Genomic DNA, 20,192 nt, shown 5'->3' with positions numbered 1-20,192 from the left:
TTTTTTTAATTAAATATTAATAAATTTTTTGATTATTACCGGTATTACGTCGTTTATTTAACACATAAAATTATAAAAAACTAAATTTATTAATTTACGGTAAATATATAATTATATTTTAATTTAATATTAAATATTAATACTTTTTTTAAATTTATTAATATTTTTTAATATTAATATAAAAACAATATGAAATTTAAAAATTTATTGTAAGTGAAACGACCGGCTGTAATGCATGTATCATCATTGCTTTCAATTCACCTCAGCTTTAGCAAATTATTCATGTTAAGCGTGGTGTGTTTTGTTACTTGTTTTATCAGTTGGCAGATGTCACTATGCACACAAAATGTGTTGTGGTTTGTGTCTAAAATATAGAAAATTCGAAAACTTTTCTATCAAAACCCGAGCTATTGAATTTTGAGCTTTTTCTTATCGCGAATAGTTTTGTCTTACAGATAAGAACATCATTACAATTATTTAAAATTTATTAAATTTTACAAAATTATTTTTATTAAATAGTTAGTCAAAGATTTGGTGCACTTACAATCACAATTCATATCTACTTTGAATTTATTTTAAAGATGTGCGTCAGTGAAGATTATAAACATATGCATACTTATCTTTCGGTAATACAATACATATATGTTTTTAGTGGATTAACTTTGCCGCCTAATATAGTTAATAATAATGCAATTATAATAATATATTATAATTCAAAAACAAAAAAAGAAAAAAATACGTTGCTATAATGAACATATATAAAGACTTTTATAGTTTAAAAAAATGTATCGACATGTGGGGTGTTTCTGTATTGTTTTATATTTCAATAGTTAATAGTGTATTCTTTTTAATTTTTATTTAAAATTTATTAAATGCTTAAAATCATTGATTTAAAATTACATGGTAGATACATTAAACACGAATAAATAAATAAAAAACCAATCAATTTCAACGCTGTCGTTCTTATCAGTTCTTCTCAATAAAGGAATCAAAGTATTTTACAAAAAAAAAAATAATTGTTGAATTGAAATTTTAATTTTTATTAGATCAAAAACCATATATAATAAATATAGAATTTTATTTACTCTTTGGCAAAACAGTATCGAATGATCTAAAGATTTCTGTAACATTGTGCAAAGTGCAGCCTGTTTGTTTTGTTTTTATATATATATAATATAAATTATATATAATATACTATATATTATCATATATTATTCTATTGTGCATATATACAATAACATAACTCCTAGGACTCATACATAGGAGTTTAAAAATTTGCATTTTTATACTTATTTTTAAATAGTCATATCTCAAACTCTATAAATGATAGAGACCTAAAACTTTTTGCATTGTAACAAAGCTAATGAATTGGATTTTTAAAAATATTATAAATATATAAAATTGTTTATATTTAGTTACTAATATAAACCCTGTTTTTCGGAATATGACATCTTCAAAAGACATGGGAAGACTTTACTTTCAAATATATCAGATTGTCAGCTCATCTGTCTCCCCTCTGTTGTTTCTCTACTGCACAACTAATCTAGGCATGCCTTCTCGAGACAGATAACTGATTAATTATGTCTTATAATTCAATATTTAATGATTTAAGAGTTTCAGAACTCTTAAATGATTCGGCTATGAGTTTATCCAATATTTTCTAGTTATTTTGGGAGTTTAGTTCAGTTGTGTTCAGATTTCTTCATGTGATGTCCTATTATAGGCATCCTACCAATAATAAACTGAATAAACTGAAGCGCTTACTCAAAACGAGACTTTAAATAATTTAAATTAAGTTCTTTTTGCCAGTAGCCGCTTTAAGAATTTACTAATTCCGATTTGTGTATAATGGGTTTCTTTCTTGCGTACTTAACTTTAAAGAAAACACGGCTTTCGCATCGGCTTACCTCAATAAGAGACATTTTAAGAGAACTGCCAAGCTCATTAGAGTTTTTTTACGTCTGTGACGTTTCGGTATTTCTTTAATTTTATTTTTCTTTTTTTATTTTATTTTATTTAATTTTTTTGCTGAAATGATGACTGTGCTGTGTAGTTTATTAATCTTCGTAATTGAGTGCGCAATTCAGTAGCTGCAGAAGCTCCGTTAATTTCGTTTTTCTACAATTTGTAATTAAAAAGTAAAAAAAAAATTACTAAAAAGAAATTTCAATTACGACTTTAAGAAAAAAGTACTTCTTAAATATTTTCAATGTTTTAATATTAAATAAAATTAACCAAGAGTTGTAAAAAAATATAAATTCACAATAGAAACAACGGTTCTTTCACGTAGCTTGCTTATATTGCCATACTGGAAAAAAATTTATATACATCACTATTTAGAAATTTTTTTAAAATTAATCAAATTAGCTGACTTATTTGTCTATTTTTCATATCTCCAAAAATCTGAAAAAAAATATAATTAGATATTTAATTGATTTGGTGACTTATCATTCGTGGGATTTCATCTTTCCAGTTACTAACACCTATTGTGCGTATGTCATTATTTCTGGATTTCCAAGTTCCAATTGGGATTGTAATTCGTACTGATCCGAAGCAAAAATTTGACATTTTTAAATCATTTTTGTTTTTAATTTAATAAACAATATTTTATTGCAATAAAATATATGATATTAGATATATCTATCTAATATACGATGTATACCGATTATATGAAAAAAAATACACAAATATAATAATCACAGTTTAAACAAGTAGTGGTAAAATATCATCCATGTTCATTGTAAGCTAACTTTAAGTAAGATTATTTAAACTCGAGTTTGTGAAGCTAAACTCCTTTCCTTTTAATCTTTTTGGGTAGCGTCTTAATACAAGTTCTCTTGATAAGTTATTAGGGTGTTTCAGTAAAGCTGTTGTTTTTGTAGCCAGCAAGGATTTGCTTGTGTTGTTTCTTTTTGGAGTGCTGAACAGCATTTGTCGTCGATCTTCAGAAGAGACTTAGACCCATCAAGTTTTGGAACCGTGTTGAAGTAATCTATGGGTATAGTTTGTATTCAGTCTCACAACTTTAATCATGTTAACTTTAGTATTTTTTACGTTTCATGGAGTTCAGATGCAAATTTAAAATTTTTAGACTTTTTGTAGATTTAGATTAGAAGCAGTGTCCCTTAGTTCGAGCATCGAGTAGATCCAACACGGTGTTACCATTGTGTTAATGATTACTAGACAATTTTTTTATTGGAGACCCATTATTAACTTTTTATTATAAATTACCTATGAGGTTTTTTCACTGTAATCTTCTATCCAGTTTAGATTTGGGTAGGAAATCAGGTCTTTGAAAAATTGTATGCTATTTAACTAATAGTTTGTTTTGAGAAATATTCTGGTTGAAGATAAATTGATAAACTATTTTCTTTTTCAACAGACCTACAGAGAGATAGGAGGATAGATCATCATCAATATATAATAAAAGAATATGCAGATTTTTACAGTTGTGTTAGATTGAACTGCCATAAATGATATGTTGTTGATATCTTGAAGATATTAGTTTTCTATTTTTACTAAATAAAGTATAAAAGAAATTTTTTTCTATATTACTTTTGTAAAGCAAAAGTGTTACTTTAAACTTCAGTAAAATTACCCTTTAATATAATAAAAAAGTTGTCTTTAATATTATGCGAAATTTAATTACTCTTACTATGGGATGGACATGTGTTATTACTATTGACATAATTGTACTCATGGCAATATAAAATGTATATTTAGATATTATGAAATTGTAACAAATATTATTTATGAAATGATGTAGTTTTACTAATGTGAAAACAATATTACTTAAATCAGCTTTATTATATTATTATTGACTCATGTCCCATTACAACACGCAAGGTTTTCAGTTCAAAATATAATATGTTCGCATGAATATTTAATTTTCTTTTTGGTTTGTTCATGTTATACATTAGGGGGAGGGAGCTATAAGACTTGGTTACTAAAAACTTGAAGAATAAATTTTCAATGCTCTATGTGTTCTGTGTTCTATGTGTTACTATGTGTTCTGGTTTTTTTGAACCTTAGTATGTAAAATCATCTCTATAATGTTACTACAATCTATCTCGTTGAGTTTTTTATCACTATTATTGAATATCACAATTTCGAATCACAATTTCTTTTAATTTCTAGTATTTACCTGTACATTATTTACATACTTTTATTAAACATAATACCATAATAACAAGTACCATGAAACGTTTTTTTACATTAAACAATATATATTTTTGATCTGGTGTCGTTTTTCAATGCTCATAACACGATATTGTTAGCTCATGTCTGATATCGATGACTATTTACATGGCTATAAACGACGTCTATACCCACGTGATAACTGGTTACTTGTCATTTACTAAAATGTCAATTTCTACTACTATATTCTACTAATTCTACTATAGGTCACATAAATCTATTGTCCTTTTCGATTGGTAGATCTGGATTGAATCTAGATTTACTCTCGATATGTCAAACTTTGTTGTCCAATCGAACATTTTTTGATGTTTAGATTGTAATCTAACATTTTTGTAGTAGTATTAGTAGACATTTATATTTTTCATTAATACATATATCGAATCAAATGACATTTTATATGTCAAGTCTATATGACAGCTGATAATTTCAGGGTAGTCTTGCTACCCTGGCAAAATATCTAGAGTGTTATAAATTAATCTCGAGTGTTATACATTTTACTCGAGATTTACCAATCGAAAATAAAAATTGCCCTAAAAATGATTCTCGATTGAAAAAGTTACCCCAGATTTACCAATTGAAAACGGTATAAGACATTGATCTCACTGAGGTGAAAAGGTTTTTATGCAGTGATATGAACTAGATTCCATTTTTCTTGGAGCTTCCTATTGATTTCAAACTACATACATTGAATTTGATTCCATTCGATTTAGATGCATTGAGTTGGATTTTCCATTATTCTTTGCTACAGTAGTGGATATTTGAAATTGATTTCCAAAATTGGGCGACTGAGAAGTGTTGGGGAATCGCAAGGAGTTGTAAGAACAACAGTATGTCAGATAACATGTTATTGATTTTTTTATTTATGAATTTTATTATGATTTATATTTATTTTTTATTTAATTTAAGATAATATTAATAGCCCTAATGAGATGCTATTCTTCTGATTCTATAATTTTGGTTACAAGTTTTTTCTATTAGAAATAAACTTTCATTCAATATACCTGTTTTACAGCTTCTATTATTAAATTCAATATTAATCTTAATTATACATCTATTAATCTATTTTTATTCCTGTTTTTATAATTACAATTTTGAAATTTTTCTCCAACTGTTTGGAAGCAGAGTAAGAATTATTGCAACTATTAAAAAATGAATTGCTTGACACCATTTGCTCCAACTGTTCCCTGCTGGCTTCCTACTTTGAGAAATTAAAAAATAAATGCCACCGACATGGCCTTTGAGGAGAGATGATAAATGTTTGTTTATCTTATTATCGACATGTCTATGCTCTGCATCTCGCAGATAGAAGTGATTTAAGACTGCAGTTCTGCATATTTCGTAATCTTGGACACGTGAAATCATGTCAACGATTTTGTTCGTTTAATTAATGATGTAGGCTTCTTCCTTACTATGGTCTGATTTTAATATTAAAAGGAAAGAGAAATAGGTGCTCTTGCGACCACAATTTTCTAAATACTTTCACTTGTTTTTCCTTATTTTCTTTTTTTGTTTTGATCAAAGGTACTTGTTTGTGGTTTTGCCGACACAAAGACGATTTGTCAAATATTGCTTGGAAATCCATCAAAGTTAAAAAGTTTTTACTTAAATATGATAATGTGTCCTTCTTCACAAGAACCTTACCGTCTTTTAGAAGCGTACTTTCAATAATGTTAATGTTCTTTTCCTTTATCAAAAATGCATTAATCTTGTTAGTGTCTTTTCTTTTTTTTAATTATAATTATAATTAATGTTCATTATTCTGATTTGGCACTTGTATCATGTAATAAGAACATATGTTTTTGTGTGAGGTGTATAGACTTCGGCTTCTATTAGTGTCAATATTTTGATTGAAAGCCTTTTAATGACGTCAAGTCGAATGATAAAACTGCTAATAAGGATTTATGTTTCAAAACAACGTACGAAAGTTTTTGAATACAAGGAAATTAATAAATTATCTTTGTAAGAAACAAACCACCGACGCTAGAATCAAAATATATTAACGTTTATTTCCACTACTTTCTGTTATTATTTTAAGTCACTGATATAAGGAAAACTTTTGAAACAGAGAGTATGCAATTATAATTATGTACGGAACAAATAGTATGCAATATCCAGCAATTCGAACTACTCGAATACATGAAATAGTTTTACTACGTAAATGTTTTGACTACGATATATACTAGTGTTGCTCATATTATTCGGATATTTTAAAAACTGAAATTATCCGATTATTCGATTAATCGAATAGTAACGAAATCTCCAGAGTTGAAAATAAAATAGAATTTTTTGTAAATCTTGATATTTGAAGGCTACGGATTTACAACTACAAATTTTATTTTCAACTCCGGAGACTTCGTTTACTACCCGATCAATCGGATTCTCCGCACACTTCGTAAAACCAAAGACGAACGGCACTAATGCATACATCACATGCTATATATATGTATTCCATTTATTAAACGTATAGCATGGCGTTCGATTGTTAAAAATATATGTTATGTTATTATTTAAATAGTTATTGCCATAATAATTGGAAAATTGAGTCTTTGATGTATGATGTTTAATAACGTTTTCAATAGAAGGATGTATTATTCGAAACATTCAGCTTGTAATAAACTACACAATAGTTTCAGTTCTTATAACAATCTCTTGCTTGCTTAGCAAACGACAACGTGTTATTCCTCTCTGTTCATTTGTTAACTGTACACTTTATACACCAATTTATATGGGTTTTACAATATTCTTACAACTATATTTATAACATATTTCTACAATACTAATTTATAAACATTACAATATTAATAAATCTATGAATATAACATTTCTCCCCTTACAGCCTTTCTATATAAAAGACTATATTGCGGACAGATCCATATAAAGTTGTACGTTTTTGAAATTGATATGAATTATAGGATTTAATATAAATTTATATCATATATTATATGACAATACTTTCTTATTCAAATGGTAGCAGCCATTTAGAATTTCTTTTATAAACCTCATCATCCTTTAGTTCCACCTATTGGAATCTTAGCGTTTCAGTAGCAGTGCTTATAATTGTTTTCATTCAGACATGGTTTTTACTATACTACACTTATACTAACTAAATTATGGTGATTGGATATTGAAAATCGCAAATCATTCAGATATGATTTTACTATACTGTACTTATACCAACTATATAATGACATAGTACCTCTAAAGATTTAGGAAACTTAAGTTTACTGTATATTGTACTTCTTCAAAGTTGCAAAGAAATTTTTGTGTTTATTGCGCTGTGCGGGTCTATATACTTTTATTTATTGACTGTCAGGACCCGCATGTGCTAGGTATGCTATAGTTCTATATACCACCGCATATAGGGCTCAGCTATTTATAATCAGATAAACTTTTTAAATTGTTTATTGTTAGTACCGCTTCTCTTTTAATAATGACAAATTTTAAGCCAGAAAAGTTTTCAAATGTGTTTTGTTGATCTATAGATATACGTTTTTTTTTTGAGGGCTTATTGAAGGCAATAAATACAAATATAACAAATGATAAAATTCTGGTCATTACCATTATATGTCTATATTAAACTATAGATATACTTTTTTTGAAAGCTAATTGGAGACAATTAGTGTAAATAGAACAAGAGTGAGTGAGTTATTTTCACCTTTCTGATTTTTTTTTTTAAACAAAGTAAAGTAAACATAAATATTTTTTATAACAAAATGTTAAAGGGTAAAGACAAATGTGATGAAAAATATAATTTTATTTATATTAAGGCACAAGAATCTTTCTGACACGTAAGTATTAACCACTTTGTATGTGCTTTGGAACAATTGTTCAGTTTAACGAAGTAATGCACATCGCTTAAACCGCTGAGCTGCAGTTTAGTCACATATCATAAATAATATAATGGTTTATTCGCGTTAAATAACTACTTACCACAATAGCATATGTTGTTCTGTTAAAATAATTTATGCTACCCTAAGTTTGAACTGTATAAAAAGGGACCTACTAGTTGAAAAGAACACTGCGTCATTGTGTAGATCCATTGCAAAAATTGTCAATAAAGTACAGTTCCTCATATATATAGATCGACGAATGTGAATTGGAGGATTGAAGTGTATTCTTCTATAAAAAGCTCTCTTGCTCATGAACTTGAAGCCCCTTTTTTACTGACTTAATAGAGTTGCCATCCTATAGCAAAGCTTAAAGATTTATAGATTTATCAGGCTGAATCATTTTTATTGAAATGGGAAAGTCGTGCCTAATTCAATATTATTTGTGTGCTGACTATTGCGGTATTTATATCTTTTCTGCTGGTCTTACTACTCTGGCGTGTTAATAATCACGTGATATATCAATAATATTATTTATCCGTGATATGGCAATGGCTTATTCTTTGTTATCCATGATATTGCAATGGCTCATTCTTTGTGCTTATTAAATTTTATGTATTCGGTATAACTTTTTTTGAATCTTCTATTCTAGTATTACTAGAAAACTATTCTAGTATTACTAGAAAAGAAGATTAGTATTCTAAAGATTAGTATTCTAGTAGTACTTGCATTGTATTAGCATTATAGTCTTGGTCTCTACGCTTCCATAACCAAACCAATTCATTTTTGGGACTTGGTGCAACGTCTAATCTCCATTCATCATGTCTATCAAATATGTTTAGGTCACCAGATACATCATCGATCCAACAATATTTTGTCCGATATATATACTGAATTATATTGTAAAAACTACTATAAATGTATAAGTAGTAGTTATGAATTAAGAAATTTATTTTTGTTATAATTTTAATTAAAATAATGAAAAAAATAACTAGAACATGAATTGTAATTAAGAGGAGTGATGTTGATACCACATAAATCGCAGCATCTAAGCTGTAAAAGTGCGCATGTGTTTAAAGAAAGAAAAAAAATTATATTTCTATACACGTTAGGCTGCATCCCCCGGTCGATTTTTCGGAACATGCGCAACTCTGCAGGCCATCGTCGTGGCCAACGTGCATGCAGGGCCAACAAGGGTAAAATAAGTGTTGTTTCTTTCGGTTTTGTTTCTGACTTTTCTTTCTTCAATAAATGTCGACAGCATCAACATCGTCTCCTTCTCGCCAATTAGCAGAAGTTGTGGCATAACATCGTCCATTTTATGCTGACTAATACAGGAGGTAGGCGTGGTTCCATACAATGATTGATTATTATTTCTTTTATTATTAATTTTTTTTCTTTTTCCACTTTGTGTATAATGCGACTGTTCAATTTATTTTCTTTTGACTGCCACTGCCGCCTGCGAAAAGGCATGGAAATTTATTTCGATCTCAATCAATACATACCGGCGTACAGACTTTGAATAATATCTCCCAACAAAAGCAATGAAAATTAAATTTTTTTTAATAATTTTTTTTCTTTTCTTGAAAATTAGAATTAAAAATTTCAACTTACTTACATTCCGACAAAATGTAACAGATACAAAGGAGACAAAGGAAAATTCAAACTTTTTTATTTATAAATTCCAACATATGAGTAGCGAAGACAAACAATTTAATTAAGCTATCACTGCGGCTTTTGTTCACATGAAAATGCCACCAACTGTCACTTTGACATTTTTAATGTGTCATTTTGCATTGATAGTTTCAATAAATATTAAAAAAAACATTCTTTTTGGACACTATTTTTAACAGTGTATACGTATTGTTCGGAATCTTCTTCGACCCAAACATTTTAGACGGCTTCCACTTGTTAAAATGCGTTTCTCGAAATTAGTACAAAAGACTAAGAGTTCAAACTAATATTCATATATAGAGATAATCTCTAAATAAACTGTTTAAATGTATAATCCTTCCCTTCTTGCCTTTTACCTGAAAGGCACAAAGAAAGGTTTAATATTTTTGAATTGCGAAAGGATTAAGGATGACTGTGTCTTACCATGGAGAGAATAGCGTTAATAATGCGTCATTAACGCTTTAATTTGACTTTACATGAGTGTGCAATATTTAAAGAATTTTTTTTTGTTCTTTTTGAATTTTTTTTCAGTTATTTATTTTAAAAAAAATGTATAATACATATTTTTAAAATATATATTTAGTAAAGTTTTTATCTGTATGATGTATATGTTCTATTTTTTGTAGTATTTTATAAAAATTAGTTCATTAAGTTAGTAAGGATTCTGGTTTTTTATATTTTTAATTTTTACTTATAATCGTTTCCCTTCGATCCTTAAGGAGTATTAACGCTTCACTGAAGTCATCTCAGTAAGACAACTGCATACCTAATGCAACCTCACCTCAATCCATAAACGTTTCTCTCAGTTTGCTTTAATAACAAAATTTTATTTTTAACTTTTATATAAGTTTTATTTTTTTATTTACATTTTATTTTTTTTTTATTTAATTTTATTTATTTCCTATTTAATTTTTTTAATTTTTTTTTTTTTATTTAATTTTATTTTTTTATTTATATTTTATTTTTTTTTATTAAAATTTTTTATTTTATTTTTTTTTATTTAAATTTCATTTTTTTTATTTATATATTAATTATTTCATTTGAATTTTATTTATTTTATTTATGTATCATTATCATTATCCATATCTATACAGTCCATGTAGGACCTAAGCTTGTTTTACGACATTCCTCCATTCTTCTTTTTTTTTTGGCTTTTATTTTCTAGTTGATGACATTAATATCTTTCAAATCTTATTGAACACTATCACTCCATCGATCTTTCTCGATCTTCCTTTTCTCGTTGTTCTAATTTCACTTTTGAAGATTTTGGCGTCCGCACAATGTGTCCTACCCACTTCGTTGCTTTTTTATGTGCTTGATTATTGTGTTATATGCGATACTCCGCTTTCTTCAAATATTTTGTCCCATAATCCTTCTTTCAAATACCCACAGATTGTGTGCTTCGGTATCAGTTCTTTGTTTATATATATATTGTGAAAATCTGTATTATTATTACAATCTTTATTATTATTATAATCTGTGTTATTATTACTATTGTTGAGGATTAACATAATAAAATATAATTATTTAAATAATAATTGTAGTCACTTCCAAGTAATAGTAGAAATAATCTGAAAAAGTAAAAAGTGATTTTTTAACAAATTAATTGAATTATAAATTGTATATATATATGTATATATATATTTGTATGTTATGTACCTATCTTAATATATGATTATATATGTAGCTATGGTAATTATTATAATTTATATGCAGGAGTATGTGAATATCTCTGATTAATTTTTAAAGAGTAAAGTGTATGAAAGCAAATAATTTGAATTTGCCTGAACCTGATAAGGAAAATAAGTATGAGAAAATCAACTTATACGTTTTTTGATATCTGCTACTGAGTGGGCTTATCAGTAGTACAAACAAAAAAAAAAAGAATGAATCAGTATAAAAACATATAACTACAAAACTCTCTTAAATTGGCGAAAGGCCTATCGCTTTAGTTTTATTTAAACATTGCATAATTACAGACACAGAAATTTCTTTCGCCCCTACTTTAAACTTTTACTATACAAAAAAGTCAAACTATTAAAAATATATAGAAATAAAAACAAATAAAAATAAATAAAATTAACAAATTTATAAAAAATTACTCAAAATGAAAACATTTATTCATAAGGTGCGTGAAAAATGCAAAACAAAAAAAATATTTTTATTCCATTTCGTTAAAGCAAAGTCAAGAGAATATAATCGTGATAGTGATATACTATTTTGTGTAAATAGTAGACTTATTCTATTGTTTTGATTTGCAGGAAAGTGAAATCGTTGAAGTACTTTGGAAACAAGATGTCGATTTGGGTTTCAGCTTGACTTCAGAACTGCAACTGAATTCAAATACTGGCGAAAGCGATATCGACCTTCTCAAAACTAAACAATTGGATTCCAGTCAACAAGATAATGAAGACATCAATAAACTAAAGGCTCTTGAAGAACTCAAATTAGATAAGGTAAGCCATGAGCCACACTGCCATGTGGAAATATTTTATGTTTATGTAAATGTTCAAATCTGAAATTTAGAATTTCACAATTTCTATAAGATATTATGTATATTTTAAAAATATTAGAACTTATTTAATTAGGTTTTTATAGAGTATAATTCGTTATAAAGCTTTTAGTCTATAAAATCTCGCTTTCCTCACCTATAGAATAATTAATAAAATAAATATATATCTACGCTATTTTTTTTTTATTATAAATTCAAAAGGTTATGTACTTGTACATGATTATTTTAAAATATATTTGCATTATTTAAAAAACAATATGTTAAAAAAAAGGTATAAAAAATATTATATATATATATAATATATATATTATTGAAATATATATAAATAATATAAATAATCGTGCATCAAAATCTAAATGTTATTTTATTTTATTAGACTTATTAGATTTTATTTTATTAGATTACAAATGGTTTTGCAAAACAATATTTTGTGGATAGCAGTTAAAAATTGTTTTAAAAGTGTTTAATTAAGTAAATAATTTTATTATATATAGCAGACAATGGGTGGGAGGTATAGTAAATTTGTAATAATGTTGTTACTTTTCGTGGAGCCCCGAAAGATCCGTAGGGTAGTACAGTAGATTTGAAGCTTATCCGTTTCATCATATTAGGAGGGTATAGCGAGGAAAGTTTGAAATTTTGACGAACTATTGAATTGGAATATAAGGGACCGAAACGGATGAGTGGAGGTTATAGATATATATATATTTAGTTTACCCTGATTCGATTAGATGTATACAATTTAATGCATCACAAGTAACTATTCAGTAAATTATTGCAACACTACTCAAAGAAAACTGTACCTAATAAAACATTACTTAGCTTTATCTTTAAAATATATTTTTCAATGAGATATATATATATATAATTCTTGGTCTACATGTCACTGTTCGATAGTGAATTTGTTAGTGAATTGAAAAAAATGAATGTTTCAGTTGATTTTTTTGCAAAAAACGATATACATTATATATTTTCTAACATTTATAAAATTTTTTTTTGCTTTAGTTTTTATTAATATTTTTATTTTATTTATATTTTTATTTTTTTTAATTTATTTATATTTTTATTTTTTTTAATTTATTTATATTTTTATTTTTTTTATTTTATATATATATTCTTATTTTATTATATAGTATTTTTTTTTCATTATTTTTTATTATTAATTTATTTTTTTTTTTTATTTTTTTTTTTTTTTATTATTTTTGTTTTTAGTTTTTGAATTTTAATTTTATCGTCTACATTGTTCCTTTAAACGTTTCTATATTTAGTTTATTTTATTTTTTTTTCTAATGACAAAGCTATTTTTTATTAGAATTTTCTTTGATAGCCGGTATCTCGGTTAATATTGAAATGGGCATTCTCCATGGAAATTTATAGTTTTTTGAATCAAAGAATGATTTTTTCTTTGTTTCAAATCATTCTTTGATTCATGAAATTGAATTGATATTATTTATTAAAGAAACATTGTTTTATATCATAGCCAAAATAAGTAATTTATATGTATATATATTTATGTTTCCTATATATATTTATTATGTTTTATGTATATGTTTTTATTGTAGTTTATTATTAAAGGTTTTCAAATCAAACTCTGAAAATCAATTAGGTAATTCTATTTTGTGCGATTATTCCATAGAAATTTCATCAACCGAATTGCAGAGTTTGGTCTGAACACCCATTTAATTTTTATAAAATGTTTCTGTTATATATATTTAAATTATAATTATATATATAAATGTAATTTCATAAAAATTTTATCAAATGAATTGTAGAGTTTGGTCTGAACACCCATTTAATTTTTATAATATATTCCTGTTATATATGTTTAATTTATATATATAATATGTTATTTTTATAGCTTAAATATGACTCTAAAGATAATAATCATGATGAAGATATTGGTGATGAATGGGCTGGAATACCATTTATTATAGATAATGAAACTGGTAAGTTATACATTTATTATATAAAAATTTAATTTAATTTGAGAGTATTTTAATATAATGAGAATTTATAAGAAAAGAACAATATAGCACTTAACAAAATAGTGGAAGAGATAAAAGAAAGATTATCATATTTAATGTTGCAAATTTGTACGTCTTTTAGGTATAAGAGTAAAAACATACTTATATCTTTTGCTATACAAATAAATACCATAATAATATTATAATATACAAGTTACAAGATTATATTAAGTGTGATATAGAATATCTTATCAGTGTTTTTTATGGTAACAGTGGTGGGAGGAAGGTGGGGAGATACTCCTGCGTTTGAAACTTAAAATAGGGAAATTGTCTGAATAAAAAGGCGTAAGTCTATCAGAACAAATTATACCAAGTGTAAAAACAAATAAATTTTCAACAACTCTACACTTGCCACTGCTCTGTTCGCATCGATAAGACTTATAACATAAATATCTACATGCATATATATTTATATATCTTTTGTTTTAGGTATAGTCTAAAATGAAAGATAAAGCAATGCTCTCGTAAAGATAAGTTTTATTTTGTTATTGCGCTACAATTTTTATTGTATTCACAAAATTGGCATACATAAATAATACTCGTAAAACTTCACACAATTAAAAATAAATAAAGAAAAATTTCGTTTCATAAATGAATTTAACATTATTTCATAAAATATAAAATATAGTTAACATGCAAATAAAAAATTGGAAGTTTAATTTATTTAAAGAAAAAAGTAAAACTTAATAGAATTAATAGCCAAAAGACTTTTAACTTTGGCTTGGGTGTAAGAGCTTATTTCTTTTCTATTACACATAGAAATTGCGTAATACACAATATTTGTTATATTTGACTAAATAATTTAATTTATTTTTTCTTCATTACAATGACGTGTTTAAATGTCATAAACATTTTTCGTGCCTAAATCGAATTGAACGGGTGCGGCTTAACACAGCACGGTAGAGACGTTTTATCCCTCAATCTTTTTATCAACTTTGGCATGCACATAAATTTTATCAGAAGCTGCTGCTAAACCATTCAATGTTGTTGTTCTATCCACTCTATCCACTCTTGGGACTATTGTGCTGCTATAGCGTTACACTACTTCCAACACCATCATAGGATCCACTGTTGGATTTTTATTAGTAGCAACAACTGGCAGTGCACAAAGCCGCTTTGAGAAATGATCGAAACATGATTTGCCAAAAAGTATTGCCCTCAGCTCAGCTTTTTCCTCATACATATTATGCACGAATATGGTGGCTGCCATGCTGCTATAGAAAACCCTCCTCACGATTCCAAAAAAAAAAAAACAAAAAGAAAAACCAACATTGCTTGCTTTTAATTCATAAACGCATACTATATGTACACATACCATAATACCATAATACCATATAACATATATACGTGCTTACCCGTGTATCTATTTCACTTTATTTGTACAAGACTTGTAGGTCGTCCTAATAATAAGCACATTGCTTTAATTTCTGACTATTGTTTTCGGCGGCAGTATATATATGTATATATACAAACATACATCTGTATATATGTATATTAATTTTATTAGATAAAATGAAGTTTTTATTAAAAACGAATTCTGAAATATGCCGCATGCAATATAGAAAGTCATTTGAAGTTTTACGCTAATGTGAAAGCAGTACCGCAACTTCATTTTAAGTCGAATGTATAATGTTAGATTGACTTAAACTCTTAATTACCCCAAGGGTTTACTCTGTAACTATTAAAATAAACGATAATATCTAATTACAATATATATTGACTTTTAAGTCAGAACCCCTTATTTTAAATTGCTTATTAAGTGTCTGAAATCTATATTATATATGGTTTTAGATATCATCTCACTAATTTAAATATTATTTTTATAAATAATATATATTAATTTATTTATTTTATATTTATGAATTATTTATTCAAGCTTTCTGAGAGGTACTTTAAAAAAAAAACCATAACTTGGAAGCTCGGAGTTAGTGACAATTATCCAACTGACCCACAGCAGTACTTGACTTTTATGTTCTGACTTGGAGTTTTGTTAATTTACTTTGAAATTTTATCAACAAGTTCAGTTACTCTGTTATATTAACGAAATATCAAAGCAATCGAATTTTTTAATATAACTTTAAAGAAAATTAACAAAACTCCAAATTAGAACATACAAGTTAAGTACGACTTTGAGTCAGTTGAATAATTAATACTAACTCTCTGAGCTTTAAATTTGATAGTGCATGAGTTCAATCCTTTGTAATTGTAGTCTCAAAAAATAATTTAAAAATATTTAAATACTATTTAATACAGTTGTATGGTCAGTCAAAAATTCAATTAATTGATGAATAATAAAAATTTTGTTGTTGTAATTCACTACTGTTTAAAAGTAGCTATCTAACATGGTTTCTTTCCTAATAATTGACTTTAAAAATCAGATTAAAAAAACCAAAACTCGTAATATTCTTTTTTTTAATATTTTTGAGTCCTTATTAACATAATCAATATTTATATGTCAGCATTTCGGTCAAAATAATATGTGCGAATATAGTAGTTAAATATTTGTTCAACTTTTATTTGTGATAGCAAAAGAATATTTATCTTGGGACTTCTATATTTATCTGATAGAAGAAAATCTTCATTGAAAGCTATTTTGATAATCTCAACTTTGTTAAATGCAGTTCCTAGTACAAAAGATTTACTATTATCAGAAAGAACAGCTACACTGGCACCCTAGAACACTTTCATCTTCCAATTCTTAATTCTATACCTATTTAGTTACAGACTTTTTAAAAGTAATTATTACATTTAGTTAAATGTGTTAATACTTAACTATTTGTCAAATTGAATGGACACTAGTGTAAATAATGTGTGGTATTTATGTGTTAATGCAGTGGTGAAACCAAAATTTAACTAAGGGGTGTTGTATATTTTAAAGCAATATTTAAACGATATTAATATAACCCTAGGGCTTAACAATGATAAAGAAAGTAGGGAAAAATGAAATAGATGTGACGAAATTGTGCTGAAGTTTTGTAAATGATTAAAAGGTTTCAAGTAGAAAAGCAAAAATAAATATATGTCATTTGTTGTTGTTTCTTCAATACTGTTCGAACCCTTCTAGTTTGTTTTCGTCATAAGAAACGTCACATTCAACAAAAAAATCAACGTTATAAATATACATTTATCTTTTAGCTAAATTTAAAAAGTAAATTTAAATTTAAAAATAAAAATAAAGACAATTAGAACTTAAACTTGTTTACAACATTTGTTGTTGTGTTAACGCCTTATAGCCACCACCATTTTGTTTAACATTCATTTATTTCGTGATAAATTTTATTTCATTTTTAAATCTCTTTCCAACTTACCTGTAATTTATTTCTTTGATTTCCAAGCCGACATCATTATTATATTTTCCTCTGCTGCAGTACATGATTTTTTGAAGAAACATATCTTATGAATTTTGTGCATTTTATAATAAATTCCCCAAGGAGTCTCAACTATGCTACCACATTTTAAATTCTTTATTTTGTGTTTTATTCTAGAAATAGATATACTCTTTAAATAATTAAAAGTCATTTTTAAATGTTTTATTTTCTTTACAATATCATTTTTAAAAGTCACATTCGCTTTTATATGAACTCTCACGATGATATTTTCTTCAAATGGAAAAAATCGTGCACATTCGTAAATTCTTCACACCTTTTCGACATTCTTGTAATTTTTTCACTTAATTAATTATAATTTTTCTATTAGTTTTTGTGATTTTTCTTTCTTAATAATAAGAAAAACTACGAATTGAATTGTCAATAAATTTAAGGGATTTAAAAACATCTATATATGTTAACAATACCAGATGATTATTAATAATTTTTTATTGAAACCATTGGATTTTGTTATTATGTTATTTGTACTTTCTGTACATATATACCTTATATATAATATGTACGTATACATTATATATATACATATAGTGATATTATATAGTGATGTTATCCATTTCATAAGAAGCTCAAATGTATTGAATATCTTTCAATTCTCTTCATTCTTTTCTCCTTCAATGAATTTACAGATGAATTTGTCGTAGACATTCATGTACAATACTTTATTTTAAGATATACAATTGCTTATTAATAATAATTATAACACTGAAGATGGATCGAAATATTGTTAAATAATTATATACATAATTTAAGAACTGCGATAATTTTTATTTAATCTTAAGTTTGTTTTTATAGAATATAAGTTATTAAAGATGGATCAAAATATCTTTTAAATAATTATATATTTATTAAGAACTGTGATATTTTTTATTTAGTTTTGTATTTGTTTTAATATAATGTATAAGTTTTATATAAAAATATAATTTTTAAAAACATAACCTAAAGCTCGGCAAAATTTAAACTTTTTGTTTATTAATCGTTTTTCAAAATAGTCAAAATAATTTCTTTAAATGAATTATACCATTTGTATAATAAAACTATCTAAGCATATAAAAAAAATATCAAAAATATTTAGATGTTTTTTAGGAATATGCCAAAAGAATTTTCTAGTATTGAAACGCAAGCAAGCCATGAATTCAAACATAAGCTATTAAGTTTCTTATATATTTAAATAAAAAATAAGAATATTTTAGGATTTAAGCAACAGCCGCCATGTAGTCTAACATAAACCAGGGCTTCGAACCGGAATTTTTTCCGTTCCGTTTCTAAACAAAAAAAAAATATCGGATTTTTCGGTACGGTTCCGGTTCGTAGCCCTGAAATAAACTTCTGAGTTAGTCATTTATTCAAAAGGAATTTTTAAAGAAGTAGAAACACTAGTTATAAATTAGACATAATTTCTCGAGTTAACTCTATACTTAAATAGGTACGTTTGACTCAGCCATCTATTTTACTAAAAGTTTTTAAAAATTGGAGTGAAAAGCTGTGCGATTTGGAGTTTATTATTTGTGTATTTTTATAGATTTTTTTAGAATTGTTTATTAAAATAATTAAGTGAGACTTTAAATATACTTTTATTACAAAATGAGCTGACTTATCTATATTTTTTCTCTACATTTCAGTTTCACATATAAATTGTTTTCGAACTGCATTAAAAGCCACCTGTCTTTTCTATCTTTATTATATATGGGGTTTGCGTTTTTTTTTTTATAGAAAATAAGAAATAGACAGAGTGAGAGTGAGGTCTAAGCATTTTGTTGTTTTTTTTAGGCAGTTCGATTGCTGAGCTTTTTCAAAAGGATGACTTGTTGATAGCCTTATCTGCTGAAAAAACAAATATAAATCTATAAAGGTTTTTAATGTTTTTAATGATTTAATGAGTAAAATTTTTTCTTCATGATTTTTTATAATAATTTAATAAATTTTTTAAAAATTTAAAGCAAAATGGGAAAGGCAAATAATTTACATTTTTGTTTATTTTTTTTAAGTAATGTTTTGTTTTAAGATATTCACATAAAAAACCGCAACATAATAGGCTAATATCATTATTTTTGTTATTAGGTATATTATAAAATAGTAAAATTGACCACACGCCAAAAACCTATACAAAGTTTTCGAATAGCTACTTAACCACCTAAACAATTGAGTTCACTTGAGCTTGTTTTAAACTGTATTGATTCGTAAAATATGCGGTTACTGTAACAAAATAATCAAAATAATTGAGTTCTTGACCTAAAGAGTATTTCTACTGATTCACTGTTACGATGATGTTTGCATTTTTGTTTGAATGAGAGTGCGAGTACATGCGACGAACATAAGTACGAGTATGTTTAGGTTTAGAGTCGAAACTGACAAGCGGTTTTAATATTCACATAGTAAAATTAATTTTTCATTCATTAAAATAAAATGAGCAAAATTCTCAATTTAAAAATAGAAGACGGACTGAACTGGTGGACTGACTTCGACATAAACACCGACACCGACATCGACCCACAATCAAAGCCTCCTACCTTTAAAATATAAACAAAAATTAATTTTACGCAAGTTCATTGTTGACAACACTATCACAACGTTT

General features: G+C 26.2%; 1 protein-coding gene across 6 annotated transcripts in view; it reads left to right on the top strand.

Moving 5' to 3' along the window:
• LOC119680154 (segmentation protein cap'n'collar) overlaps positions 1 to 20,192 on the top strand; it is an 82,740-nt gene that overhangs the window by 26,678 nt on the left and 35,870 nt on the right. For 5 of the 6 annotated variants that reach the window (XM_038092841.1, XM_038092840.1, XM_038092839.1 and 2 more), the window contains 2 exons: positions 11,960 to 12,154; positions 14,069 to 14,156. In XM_038092841.1, coding sequence (XP_037948769.1) covers positions 11,960 to 12,154; positions 14,069 to 14,156 — 283 coding nt within the window. Of the gene's footprint in view, positions 1 to 11,796; positions 11,827 to 11,959; positions 12,155 to 14,068; positions 14,157 to 20,192 lie in introns of those variants that run through there. The other variant, XM_038092842.1, reaches the window with a different exon arrangement.

This window comes from Teleopsis dalmanni, chromosome 2 (assembly GCF_002237135.1).
Source record: "Teleopsis dalmanni isolate 2A chromosome 2, ASM223713v2, whole genome shotgun sequence".
Lineage (NCBI taxonomy): Eukaryota > Metazoa > Arthropoda > Insecta > Diptera > Diopsidae > Teleopsis > Teleopsis dalmanni.
This window is presented reverse-complemented; position numbering and strand designations above follow the sequence as displayed.